The sequence below is a fragment of the Cibotium barometz genome, chromosome 27 (genome assembly GCF_041138505.1).
Source record: "Cibotium barometz isolate CiBa-2024 chromosome 27, ASM4113850v1, whole genome shotgun sequence".
Taxonomy (NCBI): Eukaryota; Viridiplantae; Streptophyta; class Polypodiopsida; order Cyatheales; family Cibotiaceae; genus Cibotium; species Cibotium barometz.
Window position 1 is genome coordinate 33,029,937 of NC_141072.1, and position 24,669 is coordinate 33,054,605.

Consider the following 24,669-nt stretch of genomic DNA (forward strand, 5'->3'; position numbering starts at 1 on the left):
AGAAAGGACAGGAGTCTAAACTATGTAGGTTGAGAAAAGTTTTATATGGCCTTAAGTAAGCTCCCAAAGCATGGCATGGGAAGATAAATGTTTACTTCATTGCAAATGGTTTTTGCAACAATCCAACTGAGAGTACCCTCTATGTAAAGAGAAATAAAGATTTTTTTTAAATCATCGTTTTATATGTTGATGACATGCTGCTCAAGCCTCCCTAATGAGGAGAAGAGCCTTCAAAGCCGAATTACATGTATTATTTGACATGACAGATTTGGGCTTATTACATTATTATTTGGACATACAATTCATGCAGCATGATAATGGTATTGTGATGTTGACAGAGGCTCCTCAAGGCTCACACGGTTTGGTCTTGAAGACCGTAAACCTATCACTACACCAAGATGAACGTGAACCATTTCATGCATCACTTTATCAACAGGCTATTGGATGCCTCATCTATCTACGTAATACAAGGCCAAACATTTAGTTTGGGGTCTCCCAACTGAGCATGTTTATGCATAGTCCTGGAAGTAAGCATTGGCAAGCAACAACGTGAGTATTTAGATACTTATAGAACACTCACTCCCTTGTCCTATTCTATGCTTAAGGAATTGATATTCAGCTACATGCTTTTAGTGATTCGGATTGGGCTAGATGTTGCGAAACACGAGTGTCCACTAGTGGCTTTTTCTTTTACCTTGGTGATTCATGTATATCATGGCTCAGCAAGAAACAGCCCGACAGCAGCCACTTTGAGATGTGAAGCTGAGTACATGGCAACTTTTACAACAATTGTAGAGTGTGTATGGCTCAGACGCCTTTTGGCAAATCTCGGTGTTGGACACCAATTTTCCACCTCCATCTTCCCTGACAACCAAAGTACATTAGCTGTTGCGAGAAACCCAACGTTTCATGCTTGCAGTAAGCACATTGAGATACATTATCATTATGTCAGGGAGAAGCTCATTGCAAGAGAGATTAGCCTGACTTATTTCTCTACACACAACAATGGGACACTTTCTCTCTCTTTTTCCTCGGGCATATATACACACTCTTATAAATGTGTATAAGTAACCTTATGATGTCACTTCACTTGTACTTCACTCATTCTCATTTATCTACTTTGAATGTTGTGCTTCCACCTCTCTCCTCTTGCTTGCTACATGTGTGTGTGTGTAAAACACTATCATTTTAAAGCCACATGCAAAAGCTCGCCCCATAAGAAGAGACAAGAAGTAACAATTACAGCACCTGGTTCCTTCATGGTGAGGAGCTTATGCAGGACTGGTGAACAATTCCTGATGCGTGTTTCCTTTTGAGTGAGCATCCAACTTGACAAACCTGCTGTAAGTAACTCTGGCTAAGAGCGTGTTCTAACATTGAAGCCTTTGAATGTATACATTCCTGACTATGACTTGATTGTTAATGTGGATGGTCAACTTAATATCAGACCCCCACAACCAGAATAGTGAATAACAGCTTCTCAGAATTCAAATGTTTTCAGATGGGAATGTAATGTGCACCTACTATCCCTTCCAACAGAAATGCTACTTACAGTTGAGCTAAGAATCTTTTCAACCATCTGCATGTTTAACCTGTCTTGACCTGTACCTAGCCACTATGCATCAATGAATTACTGGTTAGCTCCCCGTGCTTGCAGCCGTCTCCTTTCCAGTTCCAACTGCATGCCAAAAGTGAAGGAGAATTTTGACTCTCTCTCTCTCTCTCTCTCTCTCTCTCTCTCTCTCTCTCTCTCTCACACACACACACACACACACAAATGGCAGTACTACATGGATACTTTCATGAGGCTTACATAGGATGGTTTCATACTGAGGGCCAGATATCTTGACATATACACACCCACAACTGGCCCACTGCAATCCGCATGATACCCCGTGAGGGGAGGACATGCACTCTCTCTCCCCCCCTCTCTCTCTCTCTCTCTCTCTCTCTCTCTCTCTCTCGTCCTGCCCTGCTCGCGCTACAGCTTTCTTTCTTTCTCGCAAGGTCCATGGCGTGACATCGCGCAAGTCCTGCCCTGCTTGCGCTACACGCTGGTGGTCCTGCCCTGCTTGCGCTGCGCACCCTGGCTGTGCTGCGCCTGGCGTTGCCCTGTTCGCGCTGTGCTACGCCTATCCCCGCCCGAGCTGCCGTGCTTGTGCTGCGCACGCCCCGTGCTAGCCTGCTTGCGCTGCCAAAAATACTCTCTCTCTCTCTCTCTCTCTCTCTCTCTCTCTCTCTCTCTCTCTCTGCTATTACCACCCACTAGCCCTTCCGCCTCGCTGCCCTGCTGGCGCTATGCTGGCCCGCCTGCGTGTCCCCCTTTCTCAGGCCCCCAAGGCAGCAACATAACTCTCTCTCTCTCTCTCTCTCTCTCTCTCTCTCTCTCTCTCTCTCTCTCTCTCAGGGGATGGGTTTATACATCGACCGCGGTACATGGATGTATACATGCCCCACAGCTCTCGCGTTGCTATTGGACAGCTACGAGTCTCATCACATGAGCTAGAGATAGAGGCTGGGAGAGCGGCACGGGTTCCCAAAGCTGAGCGGATATGCAGATTGTGCCGCGAGGAGGTGGAGACTGAGGATCACTTTGTATGTAGATGTAGAGCCCACCAGGAGGTCAGAGATAGATATGCAGGATTGTTTGAGGAGCACTCTTCACTACATCAGTTGATGGAGGCCTCGGACCAGCAACAGCTTGGCACACTACTACTAGAGCTTCATAGTTCTCAAGAGAGACTCCTCCAGACACCCGCTCCCACTAGGGGTGGGAGACAGTCCCAGCTCACAGATTTCTTCCAGAGAGCTATGCCAGTGCCAGCTGATGTACCACGTGGGGTGACCGCACAGAGAGCAGAGGAATTGAGAGCCAGGAGGAGACCTAGACAGACTGGACATAGAGCACCCCGACTCCGTCACCGAGAGATAGCAGCTATCCGAATGAGACACCAGATGGAGACACAGGAGAGGCTAGCTCGCTTTCATTCAGACTCAGGGTACATGTTCATGCCATTCACAGCCTCAGCATCGGCGATGTATGATATCTTATATCCCTCTTATGGCACTGGATGGAGTTAGACATAGATCTGCATAGCATGCTTGTACTACCCCTTCAGCATATAGAGATGCATCTTGCCTTAGCACTCCATCCACATTCCCACCCCCCTTATATTGTTTGTATATGGGCTCCACCGATCCATGATGATTCACAGTTGTATCCAGACACATGCACACTTTTTCTTTTGTTTCTTTTCTTCCGATGACCAGAAGAACACAGTTGTATTATTTTTTGTCTCATAGGTCGACTTTGGCCTCTTGTAGACGTTAATATATCTTTCTTTCTTTCTTTCTCTCTCTGCCTGTGGGAAGGGCTGCAGAGCAATCTCGAGGAATGGCCCCAAGTCTCCAAGAGAAACTCAAGGCCCTCGAGACGGCAATGAAGGCACTAATCAAGGAGAACAAGAAGACATCCAATTCCAACCTCAATGAGGTGGAGAACAAACTACACCAGCACATCATGGCCCTCGAAGCACGGGTCACGGACCTTGAACAAGAGAACACAGCACTCAAGGAGGAGGTGAGTGCATTGAAAGTGGAACTGGTAGCCGTCAAGAACACCGAGAAGGAAGAAGGGGAGATCAATGACAACACTCTCACGGCCATCAAAGAAGAGATCTCCAAGGAGTTCACAAAGGACATGGAGGGAAAACTCGAAGCCAAGCAGTCAGGATGGGTTGAGGTGGTGAAGAAGAACATCCGTAAAGAAGTGAGGGAGGAGACTCAAAGGGAAGAACATCCGTAAAGAAGTGAGGGAGGAGACTCAAAGGGAAGAACATCAAATCATTCACACCACCATTGAGGAGGAGAAGATGAGGCATGCCCGCCGCCTCAACATTCGTGTCACAGGTATAGCCGAGACACCCAACTCCACTCCCGAGAAAGATGGACAGCTTCTATGCATGAAGCTAGGCTACAGGGAAGAGGACCCTCTCCCCTTCACCAAAGCATGGAGAGTCGGGAAAGACTCAACACGCAAGCGAGCCCTCATCCTACAGTTTGCAGGAGAGACGGAGAGGGTCACCTTCATGAGGAAGAGGGTCATACTACGAGGCTTAGAGGGAGCTCCTATTTTCTTGGATGATGATCTCACAAGGATGCAGCTAGAGCATAGGAGAGCTTGCATGCCACGAGTCTTACACGTGAGGAGAGAAGGCAAGAAGGCCTTCTATCAAGATGGTCGGGTCATCATTGATGGCCGGCCCATGGATTAGCGGTTTGGGGCCTATGGGACACAGACCAAGCCACTCACAGAGATACACATGGCAATATGGAACTGTAATGGTTCACTATGGGTGCAGCCTGGACGATTGGAGCATGTTATGGTGGGGAGAGACATCATACTTCTGACAGAGACACATCAGAGCCCAGAGAGAGGGCTACCTCGAGTAGAGGGATTCCAGTGGGAGTCAACATATTGGAGGCATCACAGCTTGTCACCTCATTCTCCATCCCACCTCGTCCTATTGGGGCAAATCATACATACTTGGCATTTTCACTAGCCGGATCACCAGTATCACCAGCCCCCCACATACCGACGCCACACACTACCATCTACTTCACACATGACATGGCAGACATATACACTGGCAGAGTAGAGGATGGGCCCCTACTCATGGATCCCTTGGCACCTATGGATACCATTACAGCCCAACTGGCATCACTCCTACACACGGCTGCATTACAGAGCTTCCCACATCGTGTCCACTCAGGAGAGCCTGCGAGATCTGGGACTATGTCCCAGAACAGATGGTATGATGACGAGTGATACTCACGGCTCCGCATACAGAGAGCCTTGGGAGCCATCACAGAGCAGGAGTCGAGGAGAGAGATGAGACTTACTCGCCGCAAAAGGCGGGCCTTCGCAGAGATACAGGAGCTAGAGATCTTCCATTTCTTCATGAGTAGAGATAGCCCTATCTCATGGCGGCACTTCAGAGAGACCCGGACACCGACACCCATTGCAGACCCACAGACATGGCACACATATGCAGAGGGCCTATACCATGCCCCACAGCAGCCACCTATACCTCAGCCACAGGAGCCTCGACCTACCATAGCTAGCTTCTTTACCCACTCGATGGTAAAGGAAGCTATCTGCCGCCTACAGCATGGACGGGCCGCCGACCATATGGGCCTACATCGTGAGCATCTCAGATATGCGGTAGATTCTTTGGCTCCGTTTCTTGCTCACATGTTTAACAGGGCACTAGCAGAGGGTTTGCCTGCGGAGTGGACGATGCACACCATTGTGCCGATCCACAAAACAAGGGATATGCTCGATCCGAGCAACTACAAGATGGTTATGGTTGGCCACGTGTTGGCCAAACTCTATGGTGCAGTGTTGGAGCAAGAGCTTAGCTTATATGCCGAGCGAGCAGGTTTACGCTCATCAGGGCAGGCAGGCTTCAGGAGAGCTTTCTCTACCACTGACCATGTATTCACTTTGAGATGTATGATTGATCAGGCCAGAGTGAGGAAGAGAAAGCTCTATTGTTGCTTTGTGGATTTCCGCAAGGCATTTGACACAATACCACGAGAGAGGCTCTTTCAGCGCCTGCAGTCTCTTGGCATACCAACAGATATGACATGGGGCATCTATGCATTATATGAGCAGGTTTTTGGGCGAGTCAAATGTCCAGGAGGTATGTCCGAGACTATTGCTAGCACCATTGGTGTGAAGCAAGGATGCCCACTTTCCCCCACACTATTTGGGTTATACATTGATGAGGTGGCTGACTTCATTACACGGGGAGGCGGAGATGGAGTTGATCTAGCAGGTACCTCAGTACATATTATGCTTTATGCTGATGATATTGTATTAGTGTCTGAGTCTCCAGGAGGTCTACAGCAACATCTACATGCACTCGATGATTTCTGCACACAGAGGGGTCTTACTGTGAACCTTGGGAAAACCAAGGTTATTGTCTTTCATGCATCAAGACAGGGCAAGAGTCAGCTGACATTCACTCTCGCAGGATGCCAGGTGGAGGTGGTGACATCATACGTGTACCTAGGGGTTACCTTCTCTGCAAAACAGCCACGCGCTTCACCATGGGTTCAACAGCCAGAGCTAGATTGACACACGGGGATATGCAGCATTGGCTATGCTAGAGAGACAGTGCCACCAGGCGCATTTTCAAGAGCCCCGAACGAAGGGGTGGCTATTTGACACATTAGTCACACAAGCACTGATGTATGGAGCAGCGTATGGGCGCCAGGCCTTGCTACCCATTGGTGGACACAAATAGAGAGACCACAGGCCCTCATGATGGCACGCATGATACGCAGCAAACCGTCAGTACCTCATGACATTATCCAAGCAGAGTTTTCTGCGCCTCCTATGATGGTAGAGGCCATATTCCAGACTATATGCTTGCTAGACAGATTCAGAGAGATGCCAAAGGACAAATTGTCATACAGAGCTTTTGAGGCATCTAGACAACTGACTAAGGCAGGAGACAGAGGATCATGGTATGCACAGGTCACACATTGGTTCTCACAGCATGGCCTAGACAGGGATCATCTACCACCATTCCAGTATGACAGAGATGCACCACATATCCGTCTCTCTCATAGTGAGAGGAACAGAGTATTGAGACAGGACCTATGGCAGCTCTATACACGAGAGACACGGATATCACCTACACAGCCTCTTCCACCGAAGATGCTATACTACAGAGATCACTTCATGAGTATCACTGATGATGGATTTATAGAGAGGCCTAGATACATGGAGGGCTTTTTACCACACGGCTCCCGAGTAGCTATCGGTCAGCTTAGAGTCTCATCACATCGATTGCAGATCGAGACTGGCAGAGCAGCACGGATCCCCCGAGAGAAAAGGGTATGCAGATTGTGCCGAGAGGAGGTGGAGAGTGAGGAGCATTCATAGTCACAAGGGACGGGGGACGGTGACGGGGGACGGGGACGGGGGAGAGAACGACACTCAAAAAGTACTTTTTTTTTAAATTTTTCTACTCTACACTTATTCTACTTTGGAAGTACATCAAAATGAGCACAAATTTACACTAAAATGGTAAGCTTTTGAGTCATATTAATAATTAAGTAGATACAAAATGAGTCATGACTCAAGAGTCAAGAGTCAGGACCAAGCCTTAAGGAGGCAGAATACATGGACGGACTCAAATGAGTCAATGACAAAAAAGTGCTGAAGACTAGAGGCTAGAGGCTAGAGCTAAGTAGTAAGGCCCATGAATCATGATCCATGAATGATCATCCACGTGAAGTGCTCGCCTCATGGTCATGGGTAGCTTGTGCCAAAGAAGCATCAAGCTCATCCTCAGTCTCATCCTCACTGGCATGCTGCTCCTGCACCTCATCCTCTTGTTGCTCTTCTTGTTGACTCATCTCCCACTCGGTGAAGGAATCTGCCTTCTTGGTCACGCTCTTGCAAAGCATTCGCAAGTTCGCGCTGACGAAGACAAGGTCATTGGCACGCTCTACCCCGAGTCGGTTCCTCTTCCTAGAGGCAATGTGGCTGTAGGTACTCCAAAGTTGCTCCAAGCAAGAGGAGCTGACGGCCTGGCTAAGTATGCGGATGGCAAGCTGCTGCAGCTCCGGTCCATCTGAACCAAAGTCCTCCCACCATAGAGCAGCACCAACTTTGGAGCGGTCAACCTGTGCATCATGACAGCCATAGGAGCCATGAAATGACCTGTACATCGAAAGCTAGTCCCTAATCTTGCGCCTAACCGATGCATCAGGCACAAGACGATCCAAGATGATCCTCCATCCAGCGCTCACCTCCCGGTCGCTCTCCTGCTTGTTGCCACATAAGCTGCTCCATGCAATGGAGAGTAGTATGAATTCCACCTTCCTACACACAAGGCATGGATCTCCTCGTATCTGTCTTCGTCAGGCACGAAGTCTTTCAACTTCTCTATCATGCGATCCATGGCCTCGTAGACCTTGCCTATGCATAGTTGCATAGCATCTACAATTTTCAATAGGTGGACTATGGGCCTCACCATAGCATTTGTGGTCTTCACACGCTCCCACCAAGAGGCGTCATCCGCCCGTAGCCTACACTCTTGGCCAGTGTTTGTATGGGACTCTTGCATGGCGACAAACTCGTCGCTAAGGAAAAGCCCCCTCAAAGCACCGCTACAATCCTTCAACCGGCCCAACATGAGAAAGTTGTAGGCAAACTGGATGTCGGAATATTTGAGGAGAGAGACAGGACCTCTTGTTGAACTCATGCCGAAGTCTTTGGTGGTTGAGGACAAAGGAGACCATGGTGTTGGCCTCCTCAATGAGCGGGCTGATCCATGGTAATGCCCCGATGTCCTTGAGGAGGTTGTTTACGCAATGAGCCATACAAAAGGACGCCGTGACACGTCCATACATACCTTGGAGAATAGCTCCCGCCGCCCTACTGGAAGGCTCCCCATCTGCAACAAAGCCCACTACATGCTCGGAGCCAACGATCTCCATGGTGGTAGCCCACTCCGCCACAAGCACATCCGCGCTCTTCCCAGTGCCGGATGCATCATGAGATGAGATGAAGTACATCTCGCCGCGGGAATATGCAACCATGCCGTGAATACTCCTCGTGCGGGTGTCACTCCATCCATCCACAATGAGGGAGACTCCGTTTCTCTCCCATTGCCGCTTTGTGTTGTCGGCCGCTTGCTCTACAATGCGCTTCTCCTTCTCGAGCAATGTAGTGCGCAAGCTCTCAGATGAGGGGGGCGTATAGGTTGAGCCATACTCCCCAATCTTCTTAACCATGACCTTGAAGTATTCCGACCTATTCAAGAAAGTAATTTACTAATGAGAAGGGGACTAGGATGATGAAAACATGAATGATGAATTGGCAATGATCGATTGCACTTACTTAGCCGCTTGAAAGGCAACGTGGTCGTGGAAGAAGAAGCGGGCCACCGCCATATCCACCTCCTCCTTCAACTTGGGGTTCCAATTCTCCCCAAGTGTAGATTGTCGCCGTGGGCCACGTAATGCCGAGCCACCATATCTAGACTCGAAGGTGACATTGTTCCAAAGAGAATCACCTATTCGAGGCATCCTACAAGGCGGGGATAAATGCAGATTGTTGGCCTTGCAAGTACGACACAGAACATAAACTAATCTCATTATATGATTCATGATTTTAACTGTCATCTTGGCCAACAATAGAGCAAGGGGAAGAGAAGGTAGATAGCCTTAGAAGTCAGGCCTCAATAGAGCAAGGGTGGACCGTGGAAGATATGCCATAAATATTGATGGAAGAGAAAAAAGTGTGCTGCTTTGTGAGTTGTGCAGAGAAAACCAACATAAAGCAAAACATGACATTACCCCTTTGGAAGACCTCCACAAGGCCCAAGGACACCAAGGAGCAGGCGGGCTGACACGAGCGATGGAAGGCTGGCACACAAATCGGCGAAGTCACAGGCGGCCGCCACTGGGAAGCGTGAACGAAGTGCGCCGTACGATTCACGAAAGGATTCGTTTTTTAAGGTTTTTAAAATATGCATGATGAAAAAAACGTGTTTCGTGCAGGACGAAACAATTCGAAACCTTTCATACGTTTCGAACCTGTATGAAACGCGTTTCTATGCAACTGTGGTGCAGCCCAACAAGAAGAAATTATGAGTCAGGTACAAGAGCTTCTGAATAAAGGGTTGATACAGCCTAGCTCATCACCCTTTTGCTCACCTGTACTCTTAGTGCAAAAGAAGGATGGTTCTTGGCACATGTGTATTGACTACAGGGCGCTGAACAAGAATACCATCAAGAATCGATTCCCCATTCCGAGGATCGATGACATTTTGGACCGCTTACAGGGCTCCACAGTCTTTAGTCGCATTGACTTGAAAAGCGGGTATCATCAGATACGTATTAGACCCAAGGATATGCATAAGACAGCATTTCGAACCACGTTTGGGTTGTATGAGTTCTTGGTTATGCCCTTTGGTTTGACAAATGCACCTGCCACATTTAACAGAATGATGGACAAGATTTTCAGGCCTCATAGAGCGTTTGTGGGCACATTCTTTGATGATATGATTGTGCATTCACAAACTGAGGAAGAGCATAGAAGGCATTTGGCCATTGTGTTTGCAAAACTCAGGAACCATAGGCTGGTTATTAATGGCAAGAAGAATGAGTTTTTCTTGCAAGAGATTCACTTCTTGGAGCATATTGTGTCTAAGCATGGAGTCCGTATGGATCCAGCGAAGGTGGAAGCAATTCTTAATTGGTCAGATTTGAGGACCGTGCATGATGTACGCAACTTTCTAGGATTGTGTTCCTATTACATGTTGTCTTCAAGGTCCATCTGTTTGTCTACAGTCAGTCTTCTGTCTATCTAGTCTTGTCTGTCTATCTATCTGTTGTCTGTCTATCTGTCTATCAATCTGACTGTGTCTTGTTTTAGATCCATCTTGTCCCTACCCTTGTGGACCCATATGAGGATATCACTTGAGGAGGGGTGTCTCAGGATTTTTTTTGTCTCTCATGTCTTGTCTCTCAGTCTATCAGTCTTTATGTCTATCTTCTAGTCTTGTCTTTTTTGTCTTCCTCCTAGTGTCCACTTAAGGAGGGTGTTGGAAATAAGTGCACACTAGGTGTACTATTTCTAGTCTAGTTTCACTTAAGTCTTTGTGTCTTGAGTCTATGTTGGAAATAAGTGCACACTAGGTGTACTATTTCTAGTCTAGTTTCACTTAAGTCTTTGTGTCTTGAGTCTAGTGCCATGTGACACCTCTACATTTATCCCATAAGTCAATCTACTCAATCTTGTACTTCTCACCTATATATTGTAGGTGTCACATCAATGAAAGTATCAATCTTGTGTCTTGTCTACACTCATCTCAAGGTAACTCTTTGTCTTTCATTTTTTTGTTTTGTTCTTGTTCCATTTCTAGTCTGCTCTAGCTTTCATGTTTCTCTACATCTTGGCAAATCAAAATCAAGTGCCATCTTATGAAAGGTCTTTGGGACATTGTTCACCATGCTGCTCCCGAAGATTCCGACATTGAGCAAGTTATCACTTATGCTCCCACTGCTAAGAATGACAAAGCCTATGCTATCATCCTGCTCGGTCTTGGAGATGATTACATTCATCACATCTCCGACATACAGTCTGCTTCTCGAGCATGGATCACTTCGGATACCCTTTTTGGAGCCCGCTCTAAAAATTCTAAGATTGCACTTATGATCTCATTCTTTGATCTATATATGCAAGAGGGAGCTACTATAGCCTCTCATGTCAATTATTTTCGCAGTCTTATGGTTCAGCTAAGTCCCCCATCTCCGAAGATATTGCTATTGCTGTGCTTCTCAAAAGCTTACCTGACACCTATGCTACTCTTGTCACTACCTTCAAGTATCACAATAATCCTACTCTTGAAGGTATCATCAATGCTCTCCAAGAAGAGCAAAGAACAAAACAACAAAAGGTAACTGACACTGCATTTTTAGCAAAGAAAGGAGGATCTAAGGTAAGAAAGCCTTGCACCCATTGTGGAAAAACTAATCATTTGGAGAAGGACTGCTTCAAGGCTCATCCATGCACCATTTGTGGCCGTGATAATCACCGGGAAAAGGACTGCTACTCTAAAACCTCTACATCAGTCCCTGCATCTGCCTCAGCACATGTTGCTGCAGCATCTGCAACAGCAGATCTTGCTGTTCATTCCTCACATGATGAGGAATGGGCTTTCTGATTACTTCACCTTTCTTGTCTACCACTTTGACCACCGATGATGTAGGTCAAGGGGTTCTAGTGTCTTACTCATTATGCTTTTTGACCTCTCTCTTGTCCCTACCCAAGAGGCAGCGATTGCCCTTGAGGAGGGGTTGTCTTCAAGGTCCATCTGTTTGTCTACAGTCAGTCTTCTGTCTATCTAGTCTTGTCTGTCTATCTATCTGTTGTCTGTCTATCTGTCTATCAATCTGACTGTGTCTTGTTTTAGATCCATCTTGTCCCTACCCTTGTGGACCCATATGAGGATATCACTTGAGGAGGGGTGTCTCAGGATTTTTTGTCTCTCATGTCTTGTCTCTCAGTCTATCAGTCTTTATGTCTATCTTCTAGTCTTGTCTTTTTTGTCTTCCTCCTAGTGTCCACTTAAGGAGGGTGTTGGAAATAAGTGCACACTAGGTGTACTATTTCTAGTCTAGTTTCACTTAAGTCTTTGTGTCTTGAGTCTATGTTGGAAATAAGTGCACACTAGGTGTACTATTTCTAGTCTAGTTTCACTTAAGTCTTTGTGTCTTGAGTCTAAAGCCATGTGGCACCTCTACATTTATCCCATAAGTCAATCTACTCAATCTTGTACTTCTCACCTATATATTGTAGGTGTCACATCAATGAAAGTATCAATCTTGTGTCTTGTCTACACTCATCTCAAGGTAACTCTTTGTCTTTCATTTTTTTGTTTTGTTCTTGTTCCATTTCTAGTCTGCTCTAGCTTTCATGTTTCTCTACATTACACGCGGTACATATGGTATTTTGCTGAAATTGCTTCGCCTCTTCATGCCTTAACAAAGAAGGCAACTCCGTTTACATGGGCTGATCGAGAAATTACAGCCTTCAAAAAGCTTAAAGAAAAGCTTACTTCGGATCCAGTATTGGTGTTACCGGTGTCAGAATACGCAGCGGAGATGATGATCAAATCTGGGAACACAAGAGCAAAAACGCAGGCAGAAAAACAGCACAAGAGAGAGAGAGATATAGGCGTGTAACTCTGCTCTGATATACACAAGAAGATCCCGAGGAATGATACAAATGAGGTATGGGGGCTGAGGACCTATATATACCCCTCTAGAGGGCAGTCGGCCAGCATAAGGAAAAGCCCACGACTAATAAAAAGGTCCACGACTGCATAAATGCAGTCGGCCAGCAATCTGGTGCCCAAAACTGATCAAAACTAGTCGGCCAGCAGCAAGAGTGCCCACGACTGATAAACACCCAGTTGGCCAGCACTGTACTGCTCTTGGCACCCTCTGGCAGCCCTCCCAAGCCTCAGAAAAAATGGGAAAAATAGGGGAAAAATACGGAGAGTGGGGAAAAATGGGAAAACACCTCATAAGGGCGGGCACACCCACAACAAAGGCCCTGGTGTATATATCTAGACAGGAGATGACTTCTAACACCCCCTCTCAGCTCCTGGCTGTGAAACCAACCACTGGGAGCTGGGGTGCCGCCTGAGCCAATCCTGAGAGAGCGACTTCGTGAAGAGGTCCACCGTACTGTCCTCCGTCGAACAGAACTCCAGCAAGATGTCATCAGCAACGATCTGTTCACGAACAAAGTGCCTCTGGATGACCATGGGTTCCTCCAGTGGAAGCCCAAACCTGCTATGCAACCTCCTGCTGCTCCGTGAAACTGCTCCTGGGCCATAAGTAGATCCCCTCGTGTCCGGATCTCCTCCCCAAACCGAGTCACTCCAACCGTGGAGTCGGACTCCATCCAACAATCCCCCTCCTGTGTACAAGAGTCCATGATCCTTCGCATGCCGCAGAAACCACAGGAAACGCAATCCTGCCTCCCAAAGAGACATCTGCAACCAAGAGCTCAACTGCCTCATCAGGAAGCTCCCGTCCAATCCGGTGTCCATCAACCAGATCCATGAACCATACAGCTTCTGAATCACAGAGACATCACACTGCTCACAAGGATCAACACCTGTTACGGTGCACAAGCAAGTCCTGGAAACCTGACGAAACCTGTCAACCACCCCCTCTGAATCCGGAACCACAAAGCCTGGAGAAACCACCTCCTTCTGCAAGTAAGCACCTGTCACCTGCCTGGCTTTATGAAAGGTCCCCGTGGAAAGAACATCCTCAACTACTGGAAGTTCTATGTCCCGAACACTACGAGACATTAGAGCATAAGTGACCTGTTCAGCTTCCTCTGACTGACGAACACAAGAACCACCAACATCAGTACTGGAAAGTTCCTGCCAACTGCTGCCATCTACTGGCAAGCTATCCACCACCTGGTCTCGGAAAGCCCGCACCTGCAACGTATCCACACTTGAGTAGCCATAACCAAACTGCCACTCATCACAATCCTGAGGACCTGGGAGAGAGAGTGCTGAAAGCCTGTAAACTCCATTCTCCACTCCACCTTCCCAAACCACTTGGCCTATTGATTTGTCCCGGAGAGCAACAAAATGCTCATCAAACTCCACCCGTACGCCAGTCTTGCAAACCTGATGCACTGACAACAGATGAAAACCAAGTGCCGCAACATACAACACCTGGGAGGAATGCTCCCCCCTCTGCCATCGGGAACTATCTCCATCCTGCCCTCACTGTGAACTGGGATAGTGGACGTATCCCCAATAAGAATATGACCAGAACACCTGCGGAGATCCTGTAAACCGGAACGGGAAGGAGTCATGTGCCTGGAAGCACCACTATCGAGAATCCACTCCCGAATATCAAATGCGGAGAGTCCTCCAATCTCCTCCCTGCCTGAAGAAAATGAAGCATCGGTGTCCATCACCTCCAGGTGCACAAAAGCCGAAGTCTTCATGATTGCTGAGGAATCTTCACCCTTCTCGGTCTTCCGCTTGGGACACTGCCTCCAATAGTGGCCTTTCTCGCCACAATCATTACAGGTCCTCTCTGCCTTCAGCTTCTCGCGGTCAACGTCGGACTTCTTCTCAAAAGACTTCTCCGATGAAGCCTTCCCTTTGCCCGAGTTACGGCCTTTCGACCGTTGGCCAGTTAAGGCCTCCGAACCTCCACCCTGAGGAGGGTTCGTGAATCGTTCCTCCTGGTCCAGGACCATGGGCACAAGCTCCTCCCACGTGATGGTGCTGAGCCTGTCCAGTGGTAATCAACGACGAGTAAAATGCTGAGTACGAAGAGGGCAAATGTGACAGCAACGTGATGGCCATGTCCTCCGACGATATCTCCTTCCCAGCCTGAAGAACTTCCTGCTGAATAGCCTGCAGCTTGTTAATATGCTCCCGCATCGTCGACGACTTTGCAGGGCTCATGACCCGCATCTGTACTTCCAAGGAAATCCTCTTCATGGGCGATACCCTGTTGTAAAGTGAGGCCAAATGCTGCCATATACCTCTGGCCAGCGTCATGTGCTTTACATGATTGATTACCTGTGGTGTGCAGTTGAGGAAAATAAACGAACGGACCCTGGCGTTGACACGATCCCACATCTGTGTCTGGGCCTCCCGGTCCTTTCGGGTTGACGGTAACTCCCCTTCCTCTACTTCCGGCCGTGGAACACCAACAACGACGAAATCGGCGAGATTGTAGGACTCCAGAACGGATTCCATCATCACCTTCCATATGCCGTAGTTGCTCCCGTCCAACTGACGGTCCACCGGGAACGTGGGGAGTGTCGGGATCTTCACATGTCTCTCGGCCATCTCAAATAGATCTGCCATAGCAGGGATGTACTCTGAAAAGGGTGGGTGGGTGGGAACAAAGAAGAAATAAAACTTGCAAGTGGCTGTCCAGCAAATCAGCCCACCTTCCTCTTGCTTCTCCTCTTCCCGATCAGCCCGAAACAGTCCACCAATCAGCCACAAAACAGTCCCCCTCTTGCTCACACAAATCCCAAGAACTATCTAGAGCCTAGGGCTCTGATACCATGTCAGAATACGCAACGGAGATGATGACCAAATCCGGGAACACAAGAGCAAAAACGCAGGCAGAAAAACAGCACAAGAGAGAGAGAGATGTAGGCATGTAACTCTGCTCTGATACCATGTCAGAATACGCAGCGGAGATGATGACCAAATCTGGGAACACGAGAGCAAAAACGAAGGCAGAAAAACAGCACAAGAGACAGAGAGATGTAGGCGTGTAACTCTGCTCTGATATACACAAGAAGATCCCGAGGAATGATACAAATGAGGTATGGGGGCTGGGGACCTATATATACCCCTCTAGAGGGCAGTCGGCCAGCATAAGGAAAAGCCCACGACTGATAAAAAGGTCCACGACTGCATAAATGCAGTCGGCCAGCAATCTGGTGCCCAAAACTGATCAAAACCAGTCGACCAGCAGCAAGAGTGCCCACGACTGATAAACACCCAGTCGGCTAGCACTGTACTGCTCTTGGCACCCTCTGGCAGCCCTCCCAAGCCTCAGAAAAAATGGGAAAAATAGGGGAAAAATACGGAGAGTGGGGAAAAATGGGAAAACACCTCATAAGGGCGGGCACACCCACAACAAAGGCCCTCGTGTATATATCTAGACAGGAGATGACTTCTAACAACCGGACCTCCGAAAGGCTTTTGTTGTCCAGTGTGATGCATGTGGAAGTAGCATTGGGGCAATTCTCGTGCACATGTGATAGCCTATGAGAGTAGAATATTGCAAGATGCCGAGAAGCATTTACAGGTTTATGAGAAAGAGATGTTGGCTGTAATTCATGCTCTTTCTACATGAAAACACTATTTGCTTGGGACTGATTTCACTGTGCAGACAGATCAGCAGACCTTGCGTTATTTCCTCACGCAAACTAAGCTTTCAGAGAAGCATATGCGATGGGCAAACTTTTTGTCTATGTTTCACTTTCAGATTGTGCATGTGGAAGGCAAAAAGAATGTAGTGGCAGATGCTTTGTCACGCAAGCCACAGGTCTCAGCAGTTTCACTTGCTTATCATCATGAGCTTGATGAAATGAAAGAGCAGTATGCCCATGATGAGGACTTTGAAAGGTTGTATGATCAGATATCTGAAGGTCAGCGGCATGAGCATTATACTCTCAGAGATGGGTTTTTATTGATGCATGGCAGACTGTGTGTTACCAGGCCATTGCGACTCAAGGTTATGATTGAAAGTCATGCTCCACCGTATGCAAGTCATAGAGGTATTGACACCATGGTAAAAGCAGTGGAGACTTTCTTTTATTGGCCAACTTTGAGAAGAGATGTTGATGCCTTTGTTAGGCAATGCATCGTATGTCAAAAGGTAAAGTTTGACCATCAAAAGACACCAGGGTTATTACAGCCTTTACCTATTCCAGATAGACCTTGGGAGAGCATTGCCATGGATTTTATATTTGATCTTCCACGGACACAAACGGACAATGATGGCATTTGGACTATCATATGCAGGTTCAATAAGCAGGCTCATTTCATTCCCGTGCGTAAGACGATCAAAGTGGATCATATAGTGAAGTTGTTCATGGCGAACATCTTCAAGTATCATGGCTTGCCTACGTCTATCATTAGTGACCGTGATCCACGGATGACGAGTTTGTTCTGGAGAGGGTTGTTTGACAACATGGGTACAACTCTCAAGTTCTCATCGTCATTTCATCCACAAACAGATGGTCAGTCGGAAGAGGCCAACTCTACAATGTTATGTGTTATGTGTCAGATCTTCTTAAGTGTTATGTGTCAGAGCACAAGCAACAATGGAAAAAGTATCTTCCTTTGGTGGAGTTTGCATATAACAACACTGTCCTTACCTCGATGGGCAAGGCGCCTTTTGAGATTATGGAAGGAGGGAAGAAGGTACCACCCATTTTGCATACAAAGGATAAGATCTTTAAGGCTGATCAGTACATAGAGAGTATGGATGAAGCTTATCGGAGAGTTAAGTTGATACTCCAGAAAACTCAGCAGAAGCAAAAGAAAGCGGCAGACCGTCAGAGACGTGCTTTAGAGTTTGCATTGGGTGATTGGGTTCTTTTGCGCTTTGAAAAGGCTAGACTCAAGAAGATGAAGGGTAAAGAGCGCTTATTCCCTAAGTTGAGCATGCGTTATTATGGGCCTTTTCAGGTATTGGAAAAGATTGGTGAGGTGGCCTATCGCTTGAAGCTACCAGATCACTGGAAGATTCACAATGCTTTTCACGTGAGTCTCCTTAGACCTTTCCGTGGGGATGTGCCTGAGAATGTATCAGATGAGGCTCAGCCGGAAATTGAGGAACTTGATGAGGTTCTTATTCCAGAGCAGATACTGGCACATAAGGAAAGAAAGGTACGAGGTAAAGTTTCCCGTCGCTATCTTGTGAAGTTCAAGAACTATTCACCGATGGATGCGAAGTGGATGGAGGAAGGTGACTTAACAGATTCACCTCAGGTTTTGCAGCTTTATCTCGATGCCTTCGAGTTAGAGCCGACTCTTGTTGTGGCTCGTTCAGGTTCAGCAGAGCATGGGTCTGGAGCATTACCTGATGCTCAAGAGGGGGGTAGCACCTCCGCTCCCTTGATACAGACAGGCTCAGATGACATCTAGAGGTCGCTTGGTGCAGTTTTTGTCTCACCCGAAGGTACTGATGGCTGACAGTACATCTGTTTATGAGACTTCTATGATATATGTGTACTAGTCACATTGGATGTTGTGGTTGTGTATGGTTCACAGTGGTATACAACTTGGACGACTACTACGCCATTGGTTTGCTGTTACATGTGCATGGCTTAGAGAGATTGGGACGCTGATCTTGCCATATTGTATATTTCACTTTGGATATTTTCTGTATCACCAGAATGCAATCAAGGACGCTTGCCATTTTTCAAGAGGGGGGTATGTCATGACCCTGTGAAAATGGAACAGCACAAGTGTGGGCATGGTGGTTGCAGAGCAAAAATATTAAATGATTCACATTTGGGATGCCCGGACAGAGATAATGATGTGTGGACATCTCCAGGTGTGAAGGGGGGGACAAGAACATTAATGTTTTAATGTTTTATCTATGGGTTGCCCCTAGGCCTAAGTGGCCCCTAGGGAACTTTAATATTTATTAAAGTTGGGGCCCTAGGATAATTTTGGAGAGGGGTTAACTCCACTTTTGGAGTCTCATCTCTCTCTCTCTAGCTTTTTGAAAAACGTGCAAGTCTCAAGCATGGAGAAGAAGAGTATCAAAGTCGACTGCTGCATAGGGACTTGTTGCTGTGTGAGAGGAGCAAGCTGATTAGACGGGCCGTACAGAGCTGTACGACAACAAGTACAAGTGTACGGACTGCTGCTGGTTCAACGGCTGTTGCTCGACTGCTGGCGACCAGAGTACAGGCGGCTGCAGTTCTGTTGCAGGCAAGTACATCTGTCTGCAGGTACAGTCCACATGGCAGCTGTACGACTGCAGGTACAGCTGTACGGACAGAACAGGGTGCAGGCGGCGCTGGACAGGACAGGTGCAGGCTGCGTTGTCAGATACAGACAGCAGGCGACTGCTGTCTGGTACTGACCAGTACAGTACAGACGCCTGTAGAGACTGTACGGACAGGTACAGTAGGGTTCTACTGACCTGTAGTACGGACAGATATAGTTGGTTGTTGCAGATCTGTTCAGACCTGAACAGTAGGGAATAGTGCATCTCCAGCTGCAGGCTAAGCTTTCCCAGAGTTATCTGGTACATCAAACAAGTGGTTGCAAGAAGGCAAGTACAGATTGGTACGATTGGCTTCGCAAGTGCAGAACCACGAGCTGATTTGGTAAGCTCTGAACTTGTCCTTCTATCTTTCTTTCCATTGGCTTATGTCTGTTTGCAGAGTCGTACTATCTGGCCCCTTGTGAGAGGAGGGGTATGGCAGATTGAAAGGGTGGAAACAGAGATTGGACAGTGAATGTATGTTTGTGCTGAGTTGTGGAACCATGTACATGGGATATGCCAGATGTGTGCTCAAGGCTGCCCTGTTGAATAGTTTTGGCTGATCAAAGGGGAACACAGAGTGTTGCTTTTGTGGGACACAGATCTGTGTGTGTGAATCCTCTGTGCTAAGAGGTATTGTGGGCTGCCAAATTGGACATACAGGTGTATTCTCCTGGCTGGTTTTGTTGTACTCAGCTTTACATCTTTTTGAAATTGAATAAAGAAATACCGCAAGGGGCGCCAAGCTTTGGGGCCAAAAGGTGTCGGTTTTATTTCAGATTTGGGGCACTCTAGCTCCAATCAAATTTGTTTTTATATCTGGACTACAAGTGGAAGGGTGACTGCTAGTCTACCGCACTTTGGTTTCTACCAGAGGCCGGTTTCATTGGGAACAACGTTCTCATCCTTATTCTTTATGTGGATGACATGCTCGTCACTGGCTCTGAAGAGGGTGATATTTCAGCTTTTAAAGCTGATTGGCAGCATGTATTTGATGTCACAGACATGGGGCAGTTACATTACTATTTGGGCATACATTACTATTTGATGTCACAGACATGGGGCAATTACATTACTATTTGGGCATACAGTTTATACCTTTTGAGCAGGGTATCATGTTATCTCAATGCAGATATGTTGAACAGCTCCTTGAGCGTTTTTACATGACAGATTGTAAACCTGTTTCTACTCCTATGGAACCAAGTTTAAAACTATCACTTGAGCATGTTGGTGAGCCTTTTGATGTCGCCACCTATCAGCAAGCTGGTGAGCCTTTTGATGTTGCCACCTATCAGCAAGCTGTGGGATGCCTTATCTATTTATGCTCTACTCGTTTGGACATTCAGTATGCTGTTTCTCAGTTGAGCAGATTCATGCATTGTCCGAGCACTATGCATTGGCAAGCGTGTAAGCGTGTCTTTCGCTATCTTAAAGGCACTGCCAACTTTGCCTTGTTTTATGGTAGTTTTTCTACACTATGCTTGCTTGCATTTACAGACAGTGATTGGGCACGTTGTTATGACACACGAGTGTCAACCAGTGGTAATTGTTTTCTTCTTGGTGACTCATGCATCTCATGGCTCAGTAAAAAGTAGCCAGTGCTTTGGCACTTGCACGAAACCCAGTATTTCATGCCCGCACAAAGCATATTGAGGTTCACTTCTATCATTATGTCAGGGAAAGGCTCCATGCAAGAGAGATTGACTTGGCTTATGTGTCTACACATGCCAATATAGCAGATGGGTTTACAAAGCCTCTTTCGAGGAAAAAATTCAAAGCTTTCCACAAAGCTTTGAGCTTACAGCCTCTACCAGGGTAGTCTGCTACACCCTGTCTCCGTTCACACCATTCACTTGAGGGGGGTTTGTTGGTCATGACAACTCCTAGCTAGTTCAGGTGTAAACACAGCTTACTCACGGGCACATTTTCCCTGTGACTGGACACAGGTTTTTTCCCCGTGTGAACACACTTATGTGTGTTGGGCACTTTGCCCTAGGCTATATCTTGTACTCATAGTACTTTTGTACTCATCATTATCATAAGAGTACTTTCCAGCAACTAGCTCTCTCTCACGTGTGTGGTTCAAGCTGTGTGTGTGTGGTGGTGGTGTACAGGCAAGCTTTCCTCAACCCCAACAAGAGACTGCACAAGCAGAGAGCATATTGCCAGAGATAACAGGATTCTATTTACTAGAGGTTAAGACGGAGGAGCACTCTTTTCAGATGTCCAATGTATTATGAGATACGAGGGAGGCTTCATTGCCTCTTCAGGAGGGATTTGCCCCATCATCGCAGGTCATTGATTTGCCAGACCAATGATGCCTGGGACTCTACCTGAAGGAGCTGCATAGCCACAGACATCAGCTCTTCAAAACAGCACAGAGGCAGACCCCAGAAAACTCACAGCCCACCATCACGAGTTTCTTTCATCCGACCCAGGATGATGGGCCTCACCAATTACCACGAGATAGCCTTGACTCAGATGCCCCTACTTGATGGACCAGGCAGCGCACACTGACAGAGCACATGCCACACGTGCCACCCCACCTCCTGGGGTGGTTCTGTAGACAAAGCAATCCAGGTGTAGTGAGCTAGACTTCGAGACCCACTGGACGAGGAGATGCTCCACCCAACAGCTTCTGATCCAAGAGATTCAATTCAGTTGCAACTTCTTGAATCTATTACCCTTGGTCATAGGATTTCAGGAAGTAGACCAACCCATGGCGACCTCCAAGAGAGCTTGTAAGCTGCACCGTCTGTGAGCACAGCCGCCACCAGTATCTAGCTTCTTGGCCAGAGCTATTTCCAGATAAGACATCTAAACATTTCTTGTTCTGACCAGATCTAACAAATATTGAGCAATAAGATACGAATGAAACTTGCAAGAGCACTTATCTAACTCTCATGAGTAGCCAGAAGTCACAAGTGTGCTCCAATACAAAACATACACATTTAAAATACATGGGCATACCCATAACCTCAAAGACTTACCACTTTCTTGACCCGTTCTTTAGCATTTTCAGCTTTTCCTGCAACATTCTCTGGGAGGTAAGGGCTGCTCACTCGAACTTCTTTCATCACAACAATATCCTTATCTTCCCATTCAACAGGCAGCCTGAAACCAAGGAATTCAAGCATTGGTAAAAACCTTCAAATAACACAATTTTTCCCATAAAAATGGCAAAAAGGCAATCCCATACTCTAGTAAGCTTCCATCACCAGAAAAACCAACACCACTTTTACATAAACTCAAATGGAGAAGGAAACCTAGGAATACTGAGTTGAGTTGATAACCTTCAAAGCAAAAAGAAAAAAAATGCAAATTACCACTAGGAGGGAACATTTGAAGATTTGTCCTCAGAAATTCTCATTTCACGGGAAATTACTAATGGCATTGTGTATGCTTACTATAAATAGGTGCCTGCATAGAGGCACGCATTTTCATTGCTTACTGAATAAAATATGTACTACGGCTAGTAACCTCTCAAGGCTCATCGTTAGGAATTCTCATACTAAGCAACATGACAAATGAGAATTCTCATCGGTATGAATTCTCATACTAAGCAACATGACAAATGAGAGGTTGCACGGAAGGTTTCAATTCACCTCAGCTGCACAATACAAATCTGCCCCACCACATTTTGGTTATGAGTATCATTCTGAACAGAATCTTATAGAAATCAGACCAGCATATGGCAGATCTGTGGCAATCATCAAAGATCCAAAAAGAGCTTTTAGAAACTGATATCGACCCCTATGTGTCACACGCATCATTGAATGCATGTAACACACTGGGCAAGGGCTGGATAGGCAGAGATGTACATGCCCTAAATTAGCCATATACAGGAAAAAAACATGGCCAGGGACATTCACTCAGTTCGGAAACTTCACACAGTTGCGTGTGTGCACTACATTCAGGCATCATACGCTCACCATAGGAGAAGGGACACAAGAAAGAATAGAACAAATGTAGTTGCAGAACCATCACCCAAGACTTGAGAGGCACTAGGAGCACGTGAATCTGAGAGCTCTCCCCCCCCCCCCTCTTTCCTTCTCCTTTGCCGCCTGCACTCACCTCTCCTGCATCGCCTTCCTTGCCCCCCCCCCCCGCTTGCCCTCTGTCCCCCCCCCCCCAAATTCCCCTTTTCACCTTCACCGTCCCTTCCCCCCCTGCTCTGTTCTCCTTCCTCCCTCTGCGCCTCTTCCCCCCGTTCAGACCATGCCACCCTCCCCCCTCCCCCAAAGCCCTCCTCTGTGTCGCCCTTCCCGCCTGCTCCCCCTTTCAGCCTATGGCCCTCCCGGGTCTCCTCCTTCCCTCCTCAGCCTCTCCCCATTTTCTTTTCCCCTCCGACTCTTGCAGATAGTTTTCTCAGGTTTTTTGGGGCGTCCTCCTTTCGGCAAGTCTTGGCATTTTCTAGTCTTCACCCTTAGGTAATAGGAGGACTACATGGCAGCCGCTCCGTCAACCCTGACCGAGGCTGCCATTACTTGCTTTTCTTTTTCTGAAGCGGACCTTCAGATCCTCGTATGACTGTTGCAGCATTAGAGGCCTCCACCCTGGTATGCAAGATTGTTGGTAGCCACCCTACGCACGGACAACTCAGAGATCTTTTGCAAAGGCGAGCCTCATCGGTGGGCCTACAAAGATCATAGACATTCATCCTCTGGGGCATGGCTACTACGAGGTTGAGTTTGACTCGCCAAAGGCGTCAAATTGAGTTATGCGGCTGAGCCCTGTCGCATTGCGTAAGTCTCATGCCTTCTTTGCATGGTGGCAGCACGGCTTCAACCCTGCATCCGACCCTCTGGCTAGCGTGTCCGGCTTCCTAGTTACAGGTTGCTTTCCAGGCCTCACGAAGGAATACCTTCCTCTTCTCCTGGTGATTTGTGGAGCCATTGGGAGAGTGATGGAATCCACCCCAACTGCTGCCTTGTCCCTCGCACGGGCAATCGGGATTCCATCCCTTCACATTTGTATTGCCTCACCGGAGTCGGTGCCTCATGTCATATCTATCCCATGCCTTCAAGGCAACCCCATCATTCAACGAGTGGAGTACACGGGCCTTCTAGGCCAATGCTTCATTTGCAGGCAGATGGATCACCTCGCCAGAGCTTGCCCTCGAAGCCAATCCAAGAGACCGCCTCCTGTGCCCCCCCCCCGGGTCCCCGTTCAAACCCTCATCAAGGGGAAGAGAGAGAGGCAAGCTCTCAGGCAACGGAGCACCACGAACCAACCACACAGACGTCCCTACTGTCAAAGTGTGGCGGACCGTTGACCCGTGCCCAGGCCGTCAGCCGACTACCCGGGCTGAGCGTTGTCCCTGCGTGCGCCAAGCTGGCAGTGTACAGGAGGATTCAGTCCTATCAAAGAACCGTTTCGAGCATTTATCACAACACCCACCCGTCAACAATGGGCCCCCTCCGGTCATAGTGAGGGTCCCTCCAACCCCTCTAGTTTGGCAGTCGCTTCTCTGCCGAGATTCCTCCTCCGGCTCTCAGTGTTCAATGAGACCAGCTGGCCCCACTGAGCCCCTCCCAACATCCTCCCTCTTCGATGGATGAC

The 24,669-nt window shown here is 47.6% G+C and overlaps 1 protein-coding gene across 7 annotated transcripts in view; it reads right to left on the reverse strand.

Annotated features, from left to right (window-relative positions):
* LOC147623305 (uncharacterized) overlaps nt 1-24,669 on the reverse strand; it is a 42,697-nt gene that overhangs the window by 5,901 nt on the left and 12,127 nt on the right. Inside the window, exons 4-7 of one of the 7 annotated variants that reach the window (XR_015269367.1) lie at nt 22,098-22,221; nt 1,553-1,678; nt 1,249-1,341; nt 695-864 (exon numbers count right to left, since the gene is read on the reverse strand). Coding sequence is in view for 1 of the 7 variants with exons in the window: in XM_086821417.1 (XP_086677543.1) it covers nt 1,631-1,678; nt 22,098-22,221 (172 nt within the window). In the remaining 6 variants the exon portion in view is untranslated. The other 6 variants (XR_015269364.1, XR_015269366.1, XR_015269368.1 and 3 more) reach the window with 6 other exon arrangements.